A 14,820-nucleotide genomic window follows, 5' to 3' on the forward strand; every position below is an offset into this window, starting at 1 on the left:
CTGAGTATTAACATCTGTACAGCAGGAACAGTTCCAGACTGGTTTACAGGAGGACAAATGAAGAGACTCATTATGGACTCCTTTAAAATAAAGCAGCTTGTAAGTCTGAATAGTGACTGTCTCCCACTTCAGAGAATAAAATCTGGGGCGGAAATATGTTTGATGTTTGTACAAATACAGTGCTATTAATTAGAAAAATATACCAAGAGGAGTTTTACCCACAGTAAAAGATTTTGTAGCTTGTCTCTAAAAACCCATTTATTGATAGTCTTTCAGCTTTTCCTTGCCTTTTTTCCTTCACTCAGTATTTCTTTTGTGAAAATTAAACCTTCTTTTAACTGTTTTTTTAAGATCATCATAATAGCCTGTGGAAACTATCTGTAATATCAGAAGATTGAATTTGGCCTACAAATTAGTGTTTGCTTCTCTCACAGTAGCTGTGACTGTATGTGGAAGAACAACTGTGAAATGTTAAATTGTCCCACATACATTGAAAGGAAAAGCTTTTAAGACATCTTTATTAAGGCTTTCTATTTATATTGCATGCTGCATTTTGTATACCTTTTCTCTGTTGTACTGGATTTTTCTGAAATACACCTGAACTGGCTTTTGAACCAGAACGCTGAGCCTTTGGGCTATGGTGTACTATCAAGCAAGATCAGGTATCTTTACACTGTGCTACTGTCACTTTTGTAATAGTAGTTTTGACATAACTCATACTTTTAAAGTATAATTTTGTACTGGAAGGATAGGTATATCTAAAATGTGTTTAAGGGTCTAATATGATTGATGAATTAAGAAACGTGTCATTCTTCTCTTCAAGACTTTTGATAAAATAGTAGAAAAGTAGTTTCAAAGAACAACTCTTGGTACTGTGAAAAGAATCATTTTACTATTAAAGCACAAAACAAAAAGGAATTGTATTAAACATCTCAATCCAGTGAGAGGGCTATTAACAATGTTAAAATTAGCACTGGACTTGCAACTTACCCCAGCAAAAATAGTAATTGCAAGCTAAGTTCTTCAAAAGAGGGCAAAATGCTGGCATTTTTGGTTGGCACACTATTTGGAGTAGGCCCAGAAGCATTGAGCTGTGAACAGTTGTCTGTGCTTCTGGAACCTAACTGTCAGTAGGAAAACACTGTATTAACAAAAGGGATTCCAAGGGACAGGTGGGTCTATAGTTAGTCTTTGGTATTACAAAGACATGTATAGAATAGTGCAGCCTGCAAAGTGTGTGGTTTATTTTGTACTGATAATGTGTTTATACTCAGCTGTATTTTTAGCAGAATATGTCACTTGTTGGGAGTGGGATTTTTTTGTTGTCTTTGTTTGTTTTAGATTTTGTTTAGCTTTCATTCAATCTGGAAGCAACCAAATATTTAAAACAAAACCCAGAAATATATATGCCCAAACTCAGATACTTATAAATTGATGGAAATAATGGGTTTTATAGCCTAAATTTCTTTCTTTGACTGTAGTAGAATTTTTTTTTTTATCTTTTTGATGTGTGGATGTTTGTGCAGTTGTGCATAGTGATGATAAATTTTTGTTTATCATTAACGGCTCTTGAAGAATAGGTAGTCAAGGTATTGTAACTTCTTAATAGTTTAATTTTAAACTATTATGTGGCTTTTTTCTTTCTTTATCTGTTTCAAAAGACTTGTAATTCATTTTTGCTTTAAATATTTGTCAGTTACTGATGTGGGCTTTAGACTCTTCATTAACACATTCAGTTGTCATGAGTTGTGAAGTTGAGAAAGCAAGCTACAGGCTTGCATTAAGGATTTGACTTGCTAAAGCATATTTTATATATGTTTTGTAGCATATCAGCATAGTGACACGGTGCCTATTGCGTTTATTCAGCTGAGTGCCTTCTCATTTGTGGATTTGTAAGAAAAGTTGAAGGAAATGAGGTGATAGAACCACTAAATTTCCATCGCTATATTGATTAAATCAGATTAGTAACTCAAAGTGGAGCAGTGGTTTTCAAGGCTTTGTAAATGTGAAGCTTTTGACATTGTTTAATAGCGGAGCTCTAAAAATGGAGGATACCTGCCATAGCAGAACTCATGCAGGAGATACGCTGTCAAGCTGTTTAGAGCTTTCCAAAAATGTATGGCTGAAATAAATCGGCAGCTTTGTGTTGCCTTCCTCGCTCTTCTGACTCCTGAGCTTTATGACAAAGTTGACAAGTGGAGGAGTGTTAGTTTGCATCAGTCATTGAATTTATACAGTGAACTTCAGCAAAAGCAAATGGAGTCATTTTTCAGACATCTCCAGGGAGTCATTCTTGTGTACAGTAACACTATCTGATATTTTACTGAAAGACTATCTGAGATTTATGAGACAATCATCTCGTCTTTGACACTGGAGGAAATTCTAGCAGTTATAAAAATATGTGAGACTCTCCTACCTATTTTAGTGCAAGTGCCTCAAGAGTACAGCACAGCAACTGTGTACTCAGGCATCATAACATGATACAACGGTTGAAACCCAGAAGCAAAAAATGATTTATGTAATTCAGACTTGAAAGGAAGTTTAGGAAAAGTAATATTTAGCTACTAATACTCAGTACATGAATCCTATCTACATTGAAACTAAGGCTTCAAAAATATTTAAATATTTCTATAACCCAGTAATACAGTTTGTCCTACTACTTGGGAATGAATCTGCACTCTTTTTTTTGAGTTTAGTTTGATCCAAGTGGTCAACTTGAACTAAAACATGTAGTCTTTATTCCTCCTACTTCAGCTTGGGCATAATGCATTTTATTCACAAAATCTGGGGTTATAAACTTTTTTATTTTCTTTTCTTTTTGGTGTGTAGAGAGGCATTAATATACCTGGGCTAACATTGCTGCTTTTGCAAAAAGTGACATATTCTGTATTCTGTCCAAAACCGAGCACTTCTAGCAGCACAGGGTCTTTCTTAGCACTGGGAAATTGGTTTACAGAATCTGATTGGCATGAACGCCAGGGTGGTGTGACTGCAGGCACTCAGGCTTGAGTTTAACTGTGCTGAGGTTAGCACACTTAGTAGTTAGCAATAGTAAAAAAATGTAGTACTCAGTACTTAAATGATACTTAGCCAGTCTACGGAAATGTAATATGTAATTCTTTCTCCAAATGCTTGGAGTTACATTTCTGTTTAGGCCAGAGGCGTAAATTATATCAAAAGTTGGTTCTATATGCAGAATATTTTACATGTAAATTTATCTAAATATTCTTTCAGGAAAACTTCAAATTCAAGTGCTTAAGTGCAATACACATCATGATTCTCAAATAGAATTACATTTTATGGGAGAATTGTCAGGAAATATTAGTGTTTAACTTTTTAAAAACACTGTGCCAATTGGAGCCTGCTTTCTCAGTCACGTGAACAGGATTCTGCCCGAGCTGATGGACCCTGCGGGAGTAGAGTGCACGCAGCAGTAAGTGCAAGCGCCCAAGAAAGCGTTGGTAGGACTAGGGTCCCGGGAAGGAGTTCCTTTCCAAACGAAAATGTTTTGGAAGTAACACTGTGTGAGTATGTCTTGCATCAGATGCAAGTTGGACAAGGGAAAGTTGCCTTTAGATGTAGTTTCATGCTGTGCCTGATTCTGATCAAGGACTGTTGTCCATAGGGGCAATCCCATCCTTTCCTACCTAAATGTAGTTTTGTGGAGTTTGTTAGTTAATTTGGAGAGGTGGAAAGAATTGTGGGTCATGTGCTGAAGCATCTGCTGGTGAATCACTTAAGGGAAAAGGGCATGCTGCTTTCCCTTTTCTTGCTCCAACTCAAACCCCTTTTCTTTCATGCTTACTTTCTTTTTATACTTTATTGTAGTAATTCAACAAATCAGAATATGGTATGTTTAAAAGCTGTTTAAAGTTTTCATGTTTCCATTTTATTCTTCTATGTTAGTCAGTATAGCTAGAAATCTTTGTTTTTAAGACCACTGTATTACTAGTGCTTAATTTAAATGTATTTTATGAGGAGGTGAGAAATTGCTACATGGTGAGGAAGTTTTCAGCTCTTCCATTTACTCACTTTCATTGTATCTCTAGAAAAAAGTGGAGGTCTTAAATTCTTAGGTCTTTATCTTTGTGCCATGGAATTCCTTTTTAGAATAAATCCTGATTTATATATAGTAATTCATGTGGCAGTATTTACGCACAAGGTTTTGCATCATTGTGGGAACTTTCAGAGGCAAAGACTTAAGGAACATTGACTTGATCTTTCCTGAGTAACTTTAGATTCTGCTGTGAAAGTTTTACATTCAAACATAGTCTGTTTTTTTAGTTTAGCCATTTTTTAAAAATACTAAAACAGCTGAGGATGGTGTTTCTTTCACTTAAGTGGTAGTGCAGTAGTAGATCAGCAGATGTTTCTAGTACAGGGTGCAGTTCCTGTTAAGGACGCTTCTTTGACTTAGTTTATTTCTTTAACTAAACTCAATGTAAGATGATAAAGCTGTTGTCCTAGCCAAAACTCCTGTTCCTAGAAACTTGAATTTGACTGTCTTTTTTTTAGATGGAAGTGTCATTTCAGTTTTTTTATGATTTATGGCTATTCTGCTAGGATGGGAAGGGAATATGTATATGTCATCATTAATGGAAAAATTAATTACTTGTGTCTTTATAAATTCTTCCTAGTCAACACGTCTAATAAGGTGATAAAATAAGACTTTTTTCCTTCAAAGAAAGTTAGTGTTTGTAATTACATTTTGGAATATCACTGTATGCTCTTATAACAAAGTAGAAAAGGTCAGAGTTTAGGTTAACACTTTTGAAAATGGGGAAGTCTGGAGTTTGTTATTGTTAAAGATTATAAAATGGGGTCTACTAGTTAGATTATATAAGCACAAAGAGTTTCTTATTCTTTTTATAGGGCAGGTGGTCTCCAAGCTTAACTACCGATTTGTTTACAAGAAGTCTGTCTGCTTCAGCTGTTTACAGAGAACTGAGTGAAATAAAAACAAGCAGAAAAGGCAAATCATTGCGTTTGTTAGGTGGTAAAATAACTTAGTATAGCACAAAAGCAGTTGTATTTAAACTCAATTTTGTTTTAAAATATGAATTGTCATATCAAATTGCTCAGGTTTTTGAAGTCCATACTGTTGGAATTACAATCTGATTTGCAGGAATAGCACGCAGAGTAACCTGTTTCCTATACTTGCTAGTATTTATGTATTTAAATTTATTGTGTACAGAAAAAGTAGTTCAACAAAAACATAGAGATATGCTGAAACAACAGGAGGGCCAGCCGACAAAAGCAGTGTTCACAGTAACGGAATTGGATTTATGCATTGAGCAAAGAGTTGTTGTAGAATGGAAAGATCAGTGGCGGCTGGATAATAACTACCTGATTTGAGTGCTGTATGAAAGCTGAACTGATGTTATTATTATAATAGTGATGTAGAGTGTTTTCCTTGATACTGTATGAAAGCATTAGTGTGAATTGTACTGTAACAATATTAACTGTAAAAAGGCCTTCTTTATACATCAGGATTAATAAAAAGGCAGTTTGTATCTTGTGAAATGAGACATTCGTGCTTCATCCGTTCTGAAAAATACTTTTGTACCACTGTACACCCACTGTACACCTTTCAATATTGTATTAAATAGATTAGATCAGTGATTTGTGTCTTTCCATAACGTTTAAATTTCTGGATCTTCAATTGTTGCGCCTGTATTAAAATGCAAAGGAAGCCATTCTCACCATTTGAATGGGAAAAAACAAAAGTAGATAATTTCTTAGAATAGTGGTGCAGAAGGCTTGAGGCTCAGTATGCAATACTGCATAATGTAGACTGTCACTTTAAATGTATTAAACTTGTGTGTTCAGGGTGGAATGAAGTATCTTCACTATATGTATGTGTACAATGCTTATCTTAATGGCAGCCTCAGGGCAGGGAGGCACTGCCCTAAAACTCTGCCACGGAGTCTTAGAAATATCTGGATAGTTCAAGTATTTTTCATTTCTGTGATAAACGTTTCGCTAAAATACTGCTTTGGACTTTCAAGAAGACAGTAATGAGCCTTTTGCATGTGGATCAAGTGCAGTGGGAGAATGACTGCCTGCTTACGTTCTCCCTTCTGTCTCGAGGCACTTGAGTATGTTCACAGTGTAGGCCTGGTACAAATGATGTTTAAGTTCTTCAGCTTATTCATGCAAACATCCAGCTACACAGTCTGGGTTAAAATAATTTTGAGGCTTTGATATTTACAGGGTCCCCATTAACTGTTCATTTTAACATTTGTGTAGAAAATGGAAATGTTGTCACTAAGGAAACAGTTGTACTGCAAAGAAATACAGTGATACTTAAAATGGAGTAAGAAAGGAACGTGCTTTTGAATCCGTAACTAGTGCTTTGTCTGAGCCCTTCCTTCTTCATGTCTCTTGAGTATATTGTGTCTGGAACTGTTAGGCTAATTGGGTTTTATAGCCCTTTCAGAAGAGCGTATCACACCTACAGGTATTTCTGAAAAGGCCAAATAATTTTGATCTTTGAGGAGTTTTCTGCTGGTAGTTCAAGACATCGTTCAAGACACCTTAGAAGAATCTCATCCAACAAAGGAGAAGAGCAGAGCCCAGCATAGGAATAATATTTCAAGATAAAAGCCGTAGATGAAGTTGTTATACTGAACTTGTTTGGAGACTTTCTAGTGAGTGAAGACTATGCTGTATGTGCCTAGCTGGGCACTGAACAAACTAGGAAAGTGGGTTTTGTGAACTGAGGCTTACACAGAGTAACACTTGAGCCGTTAGAGACAAAGGAATAAGCATAATGTGAGAATACGTACTGCGTGCGTAGCAATAAAGGTGGGCTGTGGTGTGCTGGGGTAGTGGGTCCATCTGAAAGCCTGTAAGGAGCCTGCACACCAGGGTGGCACGAGCTGGGCTTGTTCCAGAGAGGCTGTTCTTAGTGTTATTTGCAAGCAGTGGCTTCCCTGCGCTGGCTGGCTGGTGGTGGGGACGGCTGGGGCCTGCCGCGGGGAGATTGGGCTGGAATTGCGAGGACTGGGGTGGGGAGGGAGGGCGGCAGAGCTACGGAGCAGCAAGTTACTGTCCTTGATGGATTTTTTGGAAGTGAGATGTTACTGAATGTGATGCAAACTAGCATTAATTAATGCAGTCCTGTGGCAAAACAACGTATGTAAATATGGCCAAAGTGCTCCTTCTTTATTTGACAGAACTTAATTATAAGTGTCAGAAGTTAAGCATTATAATCCTTGCAGAAGGAGACCACAGCATGAAGGATACCACAGCACACTTGTAAGTGTACATAAAAAGGACAGCAGTTACAATGCTTTCAATAATATTTCCTCATTCAGCTCCATATTTTATATTATACTACATTAAACATCGTCTCCTGCAAATGCTGTTTTTTACGCCACATATCTGGTGAAAAGTGCAAAGTCCTAAATGAACTTCATGTGTTTTGCTATGTGACCTACTTTAAAATGCATTTAAGCAAGTGAGTTGCTTCTCTGTCAGTACTCTAGATTTAGTATTGTCCTTGCTGAACAGTTAGAACGTGTTTAGGCTTAATAACTAAATTTGATGCCATATTATCTTATCTTTAATTTGACAAGAAGTTTTTTAGGGAAAGATGTGTTTTAAGCTCGCTTTCATGAACTTTTCTGAGCAATTCTTTGAATATTGTATTTTCCTCTGTCATGATAATTTTAATTTGTGTTAAGAAAGGTTGCTACAAATCCTAAGTATATTTTCTTTTCTTAGATTGCAAAGAGCATATCACAGAAGATGCAAAAACAGAATCCATCAGTGACACAGCTGACCTGGCTCTGCCACCTGAAATGCCAATTTTAATTGATTTCCATGCTTTAAAAGATATCCTGGGACCACCTATGTATGAAATGGAGGTAACATCCTCATTTGTTTCTGCTTGACTGCTGTCCCTGTCTGTTTTGACTAGTCTCTGTTGTTTTGCTGTTGGCTGAGTTTGTGCAACATTAACCTTTTTTAAAATTTATTTGTGACAGGATTGTGTTTCTTTGTATTCCACTAGACATCTTTTCACCTAAAGAAGTTTTGTTTGTTTGTTTGTTTATTTATTTCAGCGTACATAAGTAATGTAATGGCAGACTTTGTGTTAGCAAAGATGCCTGCAGCAGTGCTTAAGAATGTGCTGGTGTTTTCTCAGCTCATAACAACTTTGCTTTTGTCTGGGGGATGTTTGTGGTCTTGGGAAGGAAGCCAAGAGTGGAACCCAGGAATCCTGTCTCTGAGGCAGCTGTGTTACAGACTGTCCCACATACCTCCTTAAAGCCAGTCAGCATTTTTAGGTATTAAAACCACTTTGCTTTACACCAGAAGTTCTCAGACATTCTTTAAATTAATGCAAATCTTAGCTTAAAAATAGGTCTTGTGATCAACCAGCTCTGTTGCTCGGTAGGCATATTTCCAGAATTTTTAGTTTCTTTCCCACTTTTGTATTTTGCTGCATTCAACGAAAATGCCATCAATTAATGCAGATATTACTTTGGGATTCTCTTTTTACCATTTGCATTGCAGTTATTCAGTGCTTTACTTTAGGCTCAGGTGAACTGACTGAGTATAAGTAGTATATGTAGTACCCTGTAAAGCTATGGTAGGAAACCAGCTGCCGATGGAACACTAAATTTTGCTGTCTTTGTCCTGGAAAAAAGACCAGTAAACCAGTAAGTTGCGTAGAAAATAGAAGTGAAGGGAAAACCACTAAAAGAGGTGAAATTCAAACCTTTAAGGACTTTTCTTTGAAGAGTCGTCTCTCCTAGATGAGAGAATTGGACTCTGAGGGGATTTGGAGGACAAAGAGGGAGCATGGTGTGTGGGGATAGCAGAGAAAAATGAAGGAATGGTAGGGAATGGACATTGGTTTAGAGGTCCAAACCCAGGTGCTCAAATAGGAAGATTTTATTGTTGAAGAGATTCTTAATGGAAAGAAAGAAATGAGGAAACCAGTCAAAGGAAGACAGTGTTATTGATCATGTTGGAGGATGATGATGGTAGCAGTGGAAGTTGGAGGGAACTGGAGGAAGGAAGATTTTTTTCATGTTGGTCATTTGTGTTCTGATTTTGTAGTTTCAGAACTAAGTAGAAGAGATTGGTCTTCAGGCAAGTGACTTTATCAGCAACCTATGTTCTTTCATTTTGATCCCTCAGAAGCTGCTGTGCCCAATAACAAAGTCGTACATAGCAGTTCAGTGAGGCCATTTTAATCAAGAAGGTAGTGTACAAATATTTTACCTTATGTAAAAATGACTGTATCCATCAAATTATTTGTAATACTCTTATGGAAATTATTACTAGTCTGCCTATCCTTTTCTTACTACCTTGTTTTTAGAAACTGTTACTGAAAAATAGCATTTTTTTTTTCCAAAGAAAGAATATTTTATCTGGATTGTTATTTCAGCAGTAGTTAAATAGTTCTGCCATATGGTGTTTGGAGTTAAAATACTGAAGGATCATTTGGCTTTTTAATGCTTGAAGTGCAGATGCATGTAAAGCTGTTGTAGTAAATTGAACTTAATGTCAAGCCACTCAAAAATTAAACAGTGCTGTGATATCTACAAATGGTGATTATTAGTTTTGTAAAGGTGCTAAAAACTAATTTGAATTTTGTAAATCCATACAAAAGTACTGGTCACTTACAACTGTACTCCTTATTCCCAGTCCCAAGTGAAATAAATTGAAATAAATTCAAACTTATGACACTTTCTGAAATTAGATTGTAGGCCAAGAAATATTCCTAATATTCTGTGACTTTCATTAGATGTTAGCCTAGTTTTGAACTTGTTCTGGAATTGATTATTCATTTGAAGTTGGTAGTATGGCTGTAATTTCTGCTAATTTGTTTCTCTTTCTACAGGAATAAGTAGTGCTTATAAGTAGTGCTGCTTTTTTTTTTTTTTTAATGGTATGAACAGGTGCTGCGGACATGCATATGCCCATTTCATGGATCTGCTGGCCTATATAAGCTGAAATAAAACTGAAGCTTTCGACCTGTATATCAAAGGTTTTTTAGATGTTTCCATATTTAGTGGGGAAATTAAATAGCACATAAAGGGAGCTAGAGATGAATCCAGACAGCATCAATTCCCTGAGTAGCTCATACTACTACAAAAATACTGTTTGCTATGTGTATGAATGAGGAAATATTTTTCAACATGTGTTTCTCCAAATTTTTTCAGTGTAAATTTCTGATAGCCACATGATTCCTGTTTTAATGAATTTTCCCTATTAGCTTGTAATTTCTTTGAATTTCATTAAGTGGCCCCAAGATTCTTCCAAACGAAGAGCACAGCTCCGGTCTTGAAGGCCATTCCAGACGGGCTGTCATTGGTTTTTCTGTTTGGTAGGCTGCAGCGTCTCTCCTTTCCTTCTTATATATAGTCTTTTAAAGCTTCACTTTTGACCTGCATTTTGCCATTTATAATTAGCTGAAAGAAAGGTACAGTGAAGGCGCCCCCATGTCAGTCCTTGGATGAGACCGAGCAAATAGAACTGGAAACATGATGTGACTTAACTGATCTGTTGTCCTTCAGGGAATACCTTAAAATGAGCGGTTCAGCTTTTGCCTTTTCACTGCACTGCTCGTACATCTTCTGCAGAGGTCTCCCAGCAGAAAGGCATGACAGGATATTCAGCTTGTACTTGTAGGATTAATTCATTTATCACAAATAAAAATAAACGTATGTGTCACCCTACAGAACAAATGTTAGAATAAATCACATTGTAAGGCTTTGGAAGAATAAATCTGACAGTAGTTTAAAGCGTAAAGATTTAATGAAACATTTTGACACAGCATGCTTTGTGGAGGGGAGGGGGTTATAACATTTTGTGAGTGGTTAAAATGAAGTTTCTCCTTTGGCTTGGATTTTAGCTTTTTTTATTCAACCCTTAATTCAGCTCAGTTAGTAAAGCATTATTGGCACCACAGGAAGGCCTCATTAGAGTTAGGCTGTATCCTTACAGCCTGAGTGACAGAAACACTTTTGAGTTTCAGGTTAGTGAAGTTACCTGTTCTATGAGATGAAAGCCCAGATGCCATAAAAAAAGAAAAAGCTCTGTTTCATGGGACATAAGCAGTTTAATTAAGAAACAAAACAAATTATCTTTTAGAAGAAAAACCTGAACAAGGCACAGTGTTTAGGTAGGCATTGTTATCTGTGAAATTTCAGTCTTGCAGTGATATATCTTCCTCCCCTCCAGGGGAGCTGCTGCTGTATATTTTGCCCGCAGTGGTTTGCTAGAGAATGAACCGAGAGAGTAGCCTGCAGGAACTAGAAGAGAGGTTTGTACAGCGAGGTGGGAGAACCTGTGGAAGGGTGACATAGACACTAAAGGCCAGCAAGTAGCTTAGGGCTGGTTCACATCTTACCGTTGCTAAACAGGGACTTAATAGCTGTTTGTCAGTTATGCTGGCTCACTCGCAAACTCCAGAACTGCAGACTTACTGATGATGCTTTTTTTCCTTTATCTTGGAATAGTCTTAGCTATTTTTAAGATAAATGAATATGCTAAGTGTTAAGCCTCTTCAGTTTTTCACTGTCAGACAGCCAAAATGTATTTGACAATATGTTGACCCACATGGATTAGAGCTAAATTGTAACTGGGTTGGTCACATCTACAAAAATTTCAAAAGCCAAACTGTTTTTCTAGGTCAGTGACCTCCTCTTGCATCATCTGATAGACCTGACTTATCAGCTGAGTGTAATGGGCATTTTAAATTGAAGTTGTTTAGAAGGTATAAGTAAGGATTTTGTTCTTATTTAAATTCCTCTGACATTTTCTGAGAAGTAGTGATTCAGAGGTGCCATGAGTGACTGAATTTTGTGGAGGTTCCTGTAACACTTCATGGGCATGTTTAATGTATTATAATATATTTTCCTCTAAGGATTGTATTATTTATTTATTTATTTATTTATTTATTTATTTTTAAGGGGGGGGGGGGTTGAAGTGTGTTTTCTGAGGGCAGTTATCAAAGCTGCCAGGGCCAGTTTCCTGTACATATGCCTGTCAACACACCGCAGTTAACGTTTAGGTGAGGAGGTGGCAGTAGCAGTAGTACAGTCTCTATGGCCAGAGCAGTCGTTGGCCTCTGAGGCTGCCGGTTCGTGTGAAGAACGATGGTTGAAAGGTGGTGACGCTTTAAATTTTTGAACTACACACCTAGTTTCTCTCACCAGATCTTGTCTAAGGGACCTTAACTTACTTGTGAAACTAGGGAGAGATACTTGCCTAGTTTGATGACAGAGGAAGGAGATTTTACTGAAGAGGATGATAAATGCTGGGAGTCATCAGAACCTTTTTTTTTTCCTTTTTTTTTTTTTTTGACCCTCTGTCAACGGTTCACTGTTTTCTGTAGAGCTCTCAAACTGTGGAATTAGTAAACGAATTTGAATTTATATATAGGTAGAGCTACTGCTAATACCAAAAATAAATAAATAAATAGAAATCCCCCCCCCCCCCAAGTTGTTCATCGTTGGTTTGGGATGGGAGAGGGTATAGATAGTTACTGTTGTTCATTGTACCCAAAATGTTTGAAAGCATGGCAGGCTGCCAAAATACATGATTGTCACAGATGTAATGGAACATTCTTAAATGTTGTTGGATTTCACTGTGACCAAGATCAAAATTCATTTTGTTACTTAAGCTTCATGCTTAGTTGGAATAAACGTTAATTACTAAGCTATTGCTAAGCTGATTAGAGAACATCATTGTAACTAATAAAATTCAGGAAATGGATATAGGGACTTATGTTAACAAAAATGAAAATGCTTCATAGACTAGATATTTTGATACCATAAAAAGGAAACACTGTATTATTTACAGTTTTCTTAAATGCCAGAAAAAGAAACAGCCATTCTAGCTAATGTATGCTTAAAAAAAAAAAAGCAAAACAGGTAGCATGATGTCCTTCAAAATATGTAGATGATTGAGAGCACAAGAGAAGCAAGGAGAGGGAGCGATGTGGCTTCCTTTGCTTTGCTGTGAGATGAGTGTAGGTAGGAACTTACCTCGCTGTCCGATGGATCTGGGAGTGTAACGCCAGTCCCACCGGCCTCTGCTGCTTTTCTCTTCTGACAGATGCGAGTCCTGTTTGTGCCAAGAGCTCCTGTATCTACATAGCTTTGCTCTCGCCAGAGTTGGCACTAATTGCATTGTGCCTCTGAAAAGTGCTAATTTACCACGAACAGCACCAAGAAACAACAATCCTTAGCAAGGGTTGCATTTCAAATCGTAGCCATCAGAATTAGACCTGAAGAAGATGCACTTGATAGAGTTGAGTACAGCGTTTGGTCATATATGTAATACAAAATCAGAAGTTACAGGGCTCTAACAAGAAGCTTGCCTGTTAAATTTTATTTTTTAGGACTTCTAACATTTTTTGCTCTACCAGTTCTCTTACGTGACAGGAACAACTCTCTCAGGCATCTGAGCTGTGTAAAGCTACTGGTACAGCCGATGTGTTTGTACATCAGCTGGTGGGGGGGGGGTTGTTTTGGTGTTGTAATTGCAGAAAGGAAGTTATTTTCTATTTGCAAAACAGGAAAGAGAAACTGAACATTAAGAAGCTTGTGATCTTGATTTTGATTATATTTTTATGATGGGATGGATTTCAGCCTAATACTGAAATGTTAATGTTTTGGCACCTATTTAGGAAGAGAGATCTTGTTCTGATAATCCAGCGGTAGGATATATTGTTCTGCAGAGGTTTGCTAAAGGTCTGCTGTTTGGTTTACCAAAATTTAGGTGTCTGTGTTCCTTAAGAATTTGCAGCAGCATTTCTCATGGGCTTACAGCGAGGCATTTTGGTGAGGGACTAGAACATTTAATAACTTATTCTCTCTTTGGAGGCCCACAAATCCCAGTGCTTCTAGCCCAGGCAGCTGGCAGCAGGGCCAGGGGGCTGTTTCTGCCTCTGGCTCCTTATGGCGCCCAGCAGTGCAGGCGCCCTTCGCTGAGAGCCCTCCCTGAAGAGTCCAGCCGTGCCCAGTTCAGCGTCTTCCCAACAGGCTTCTGTGTAGAGCTCTCCGGTCTTGCAGCTGGGCTGATGGTCGATAGCGAGTCAATGGCAGTTTCATTTACGTTGTTCTCTGAAGGGGTGAGATCTGCTGAAGCAGGGTGGCTGTACAGGGTCTAAAATCTGCAGCACACTGCACCTATCGGTGTGCAAGATGGAAGACAGGAAACAGCACGGAGTCCCGAGCTTTGGCCTTGTTCTGTCCCGCTCGCGGCTTTGTGTGGACAGAGCTTTGCCTTTCCAGTGCCTGTGCAAAGTCACTTCTCTGCTAACTTGGAAGGCAGCAAACCGAAGGAAAGCATTAAGATTATGGCAAATTGTGCAGTGCAGAATGAGCTGGAACTGGAAGAAAGATTCATCCTATTGCTCTGGAATTGCCAGTAGTATGAAGTGGAATGGTATAGGTGTTTAAAAGGAATAAAAAATAGTCTGAGAAATTTTAAATTAACTAGAAACATGGATTTCAGAATTGGATACTTTTATTATGATTCTGTTCCGTGTTGCAAAGCTCCTTTCATTCGTATTCTATCCGAGAAGTGAAACAATTCTCTGCCTAGTTTATTGAAGAATTCATCTCTTTCAGAAATGAATCAAATTGACTTTCAATTCTGCATTTCAGGAGGAGACAAAATATTTTAAAATGGGCCTGTCGCTTTATTTTACAAAGGAGTATTTGTCTTTTGCTCTACTCACTGCTTCACACAGTGAAAACTCATCCAGTCTCTTTTCTGCCCCATAATAAATACAAACTTAATAGTTTAGAACATGCTGAATAGCTTTGTGATCTTTCATCACAGTTTCTC

General features: G+C 37.6%; 1 protein-coding gene across 2 annotated transcripts in view; it reads left to right on the forward strand.

Moving 5' to 3' along the window:
- Nucleotides 1-14,820, forward strand: part of LONP2 (lon peptidase 2, peroxisomal) — a 48,761-nt gene that overhangs the window by 29,224 nt on the left and 4,717 nt on the right. For both annotated transcript variants that reach the window (XM_067302552.1, XM_067302553.1), the window contains one exon: nucleotides 7,729-7,871. In XM_067302552.1, coding sequence (XP_067158653.1) covers nucleotides 7,729-7,871 — 143 coding nt within the window. The remainder of the gene's footprint in view (nucleotides 1-7,728; nucleotides 7,872-14,820) is intronic.

This window comes from Apteryx mantelli, chromosome 10 (genome assembly GCF_036417845.1).
Source record: "Apteryx mantelli isolate bAptMan1 chromosome 10, bAptMan1.hap1, whole genome shotgun sequence".
Classification (NCBI taxonomy): Eukaryota; Metazoa; Chordata; class Aves; order Apterygiformes; family Apterygidae; genus Apteryx; species Apteryx mantelli.